Source organism: Nicotiana tabacum, chromosome 18 (assembly GCF_000715075.1).
Source record: "Nicotiana tabacum cultivar K326 chromosome 18, ASM71507v2, whole genome shotgun sequence".
Taxonomy (NCBI): Eukaryota; Viridiplantae; Streptophyta; class Magnoliopsida; order Solanales; family Solanaceae; genus Nicotiana; species Nicotiana tabacum.
In genome coordinates this window covers 121,767,965-121,770,892 of record NC_134097.1, presented here as the reverse complement: position 1 = coordinate 121,770,892, position 2,928 = coordinate 121,767,965, and the positions used below count along the sequence as shown (strand labels likewise).

The 2,928-nt window shown below is 36.8% G+C and overlaps 1 protein-coding gene across 1 annotated transcript; it reads right to left on the bottom strand.

Moving 5' to 3' along the window:
• Positions 1–588: 588 nt before the first annotated feature.
• Positions 589–1,050, bottom strand: LOC107769940 (uncharacterized). The gene has a single exon (XM_016589199.1). It carries the CDS (start codon positions 1,048–1,050, stop codon positions 589–591), a length of 462 nt encoding a protein of 153 aa, XP_016444685.1.
• Positions 1,051–2,928: the final 1,878 nt, after the last annotated feature.

Sequence of the window (2,928 nt, the reverse complement as noted above, 5' to 3'; positions counted from 1 at the left end):
TTTCTTAGCCAATCTATTTATTCGATCTTGCCCTATGTGACTTAATCCTGCATGCCATGTAATAATATCAACATCATCATTATTAGAATAACATACCATAACACAACAGTCAACATAAGAGTTATATGTAGAAGGATTACAATTTAACATAATAAAACCATCATAACGATGTCCAAAACTATAAAAAAATAGGCATAATACATACGGAGACACTTAAAGTTGGCACGATCTTTCATTTAGACACCTGAACTTAAGAGAGTTCCTATTGAGCACGTACGTTACATGAACTTTGTTCCAATTAAACACTTCTTGCTGAGTTGGCACATAAAGTGAGTTTCACCCAATATGGGCGCGTGAAAAGCCCAAAAAAAAGTTTTTTTTTGTTTTTTTTATTTCCTTCTTCTTCTTTATGTCCACCACCATTTCCACCATTGCCTCCTCCACTTTCCGTCATATTCTCCGACTCAAATCGCTATTCTTCTTTCGAATCCCATACCAGATTCAAATTCAGCCGAAAATGAAAAGGTGAGTATTTGTGATTGGAAGAAAACAAAAAGGATACCACACACACTCATAAATCATTTCCGCTTAGCTGACATCATCCTCACTATTTTCATCTTCATTAGTCTCAGAGGGAGGTGAAGGGTCAAGCCTAGCAGCATCAATGGCCCACTTAATCACCTTCTCAACTTCATCGTCATCCTCTTCATTCTCCTCCGCAACCTGTTGGTTAGCCGAAGAAGAATAAGCGGGAAAGGAGCTTTTGAGAGCTGCAAATCTGGGAAACAAGTTAACATCGGAAGCTGTAGAGGTTGAACATGGTTGTTGGGGAATAGGGTTTTTGGTTTTGGGGGTTTGCTTGGATTTGAGGGCACGTAAACGTTGATCGAGATCTGGATTGATGAATTGGGTGGAAGAACCACGAGCCATATGGGAATTGAGGCTGAGCTTGAGGAATACGTCATCCTCTGCCTCCCGCAACAGCTCTTCAACCTCGTCGTCTTCCGCCTTCTTCTTCCTCCTATTGTTGTTGTCGATACCTCTGCTCATTCTCTTCCTGTTGATGACATAGTACCACACTTGGCCAATTCAAACTTCATTATCTATATTTTAGTGGAAATAACACTATATAGCTGAGGTGGACAGTGAGGTGGACAAATAAAATGATGTGGCACGATTTATAATGGTTACTTTTGCCACATAGACGGAAATTGCAGAACACGCGCTTGGTTAATTAATAAGCCAGCAAAAAACATGTCTAATTGGTATGAGAATTGCCTAAGAAACGTGTCCAATTGGAAAGAGGTCTAGTTTAAGTGTCTAAGTGAGAGATCGTGCCAACTTTAGGTGTCTCCGTATGTATTACGCCAAAAAAATATTGTCTAGAGTAATTGTGACACCATTGCGTCTCAAGTTCAAATTAAAACCTAAATCTAGAATAACAAACACAAAGACTAAGTTTCGTCGAATCTCTAGAACATATAGAACGTCATGCAACATCAAAGATCGGCCACCACACATGTCCATTCTGCAATTGCGTGTTCCCTTAACTTCAATATTTGCGTTATTTCTCACATGTACATACCTTGATCGAAGTGGAACTCGATAAAACTTTATAAACTCTTCTCTATCACGGCTCATATGGTTGGTGTCCTGTGAGTCTATAATCTACACATGATAAGTTTCACTTGGTAAAATGGGGCTATAAACATATATAACACTTAGATATGCATTTTGAAATGCTACATTTTTCGGCTCAGTGCACTCATGAGCAAAATGGTCCGGAACTTAGAAATTGTAGCACTTCATCTTGCTCTTGTCTTTCTTCTTGTAAAATCATTTTTCCTTCTTGGAATTTGACTTGTTTCTTTTCTCGGAGGATCCTTCTCCAATATCCTTACTCTTTCCGTTATTTTTCTAGTTTCTCTTGCGCTTGAAGTTTGAAGTCTTTGTACCACTTGATTCTGCCACAAAGGCACTAGGTATAGCTTTAGCAACACCAAGTCACTTGTCTTCAACCTTCACATAACGGGTAACGTCAGCAAAAATTTTGATGCTATCGTTATAAGTCGAGTTAACCTTTAGATGTTCTCAATTATTGAGAAGAAACCAAAGTACTACATGAATCTGTTGCTCGTTAGAGAGAACATGACCAACACTTTTGAGTTGAGCAATCATGTTTGACATCACCCTTAGGTGTTATTTGGCACTGTGATCATGCCGCTTCCTATACGTGTCAAACTTGATTGTCAGCTATCTAATGTGAATTAGAGTTATACCACCATATGCCTCTTTTAAGTGTGTCCATATAGCTTGAGTAGTAGGGTATTGCTCACCTTTATGAATAAAATCATCAACCATTGAACTTACAATAATTCCACGCGCAGCGGAACCTTTCCTTTTCCAAATATTACAAGTTTCAAAATTATTTATATTTTAAGTAGTCTTATCCTCCTCTGGGTGACTCATAACATGATTTATTTCTTCAAGAACGTCTTGCTCTTCCTGCACATACCACATCTTACGACTCCATACATCGTAAGTTTCGGCATTCAGATTGTCACCCTCGTTTAAGTTAGAAATGATACTTATCGATACCATATCTGATATAAGAGACAATTTTACTAGTTTTACTCATCAATATATATGTCAATCAATTTATGCATGTGATTACACACTTAAGCAAAACGATTAAAATGTTGACTTTGCATTTAGCATGCAATTAAAAAGTTAATATGTTCTACTCATCATCTATATCTAAATGTTTAACCAATATTAGAATCGTTTTTAGTGTGTTTACAATCATGTCAATGAATTTTGTTTCGTAAATTCATTAAGTCTCAGCATAAAATAATAATAAATAGGACATGAAATTAAAGAGACAAAGAACATGATTTCAACTTTTATAAAAGATAACATTTACAATAA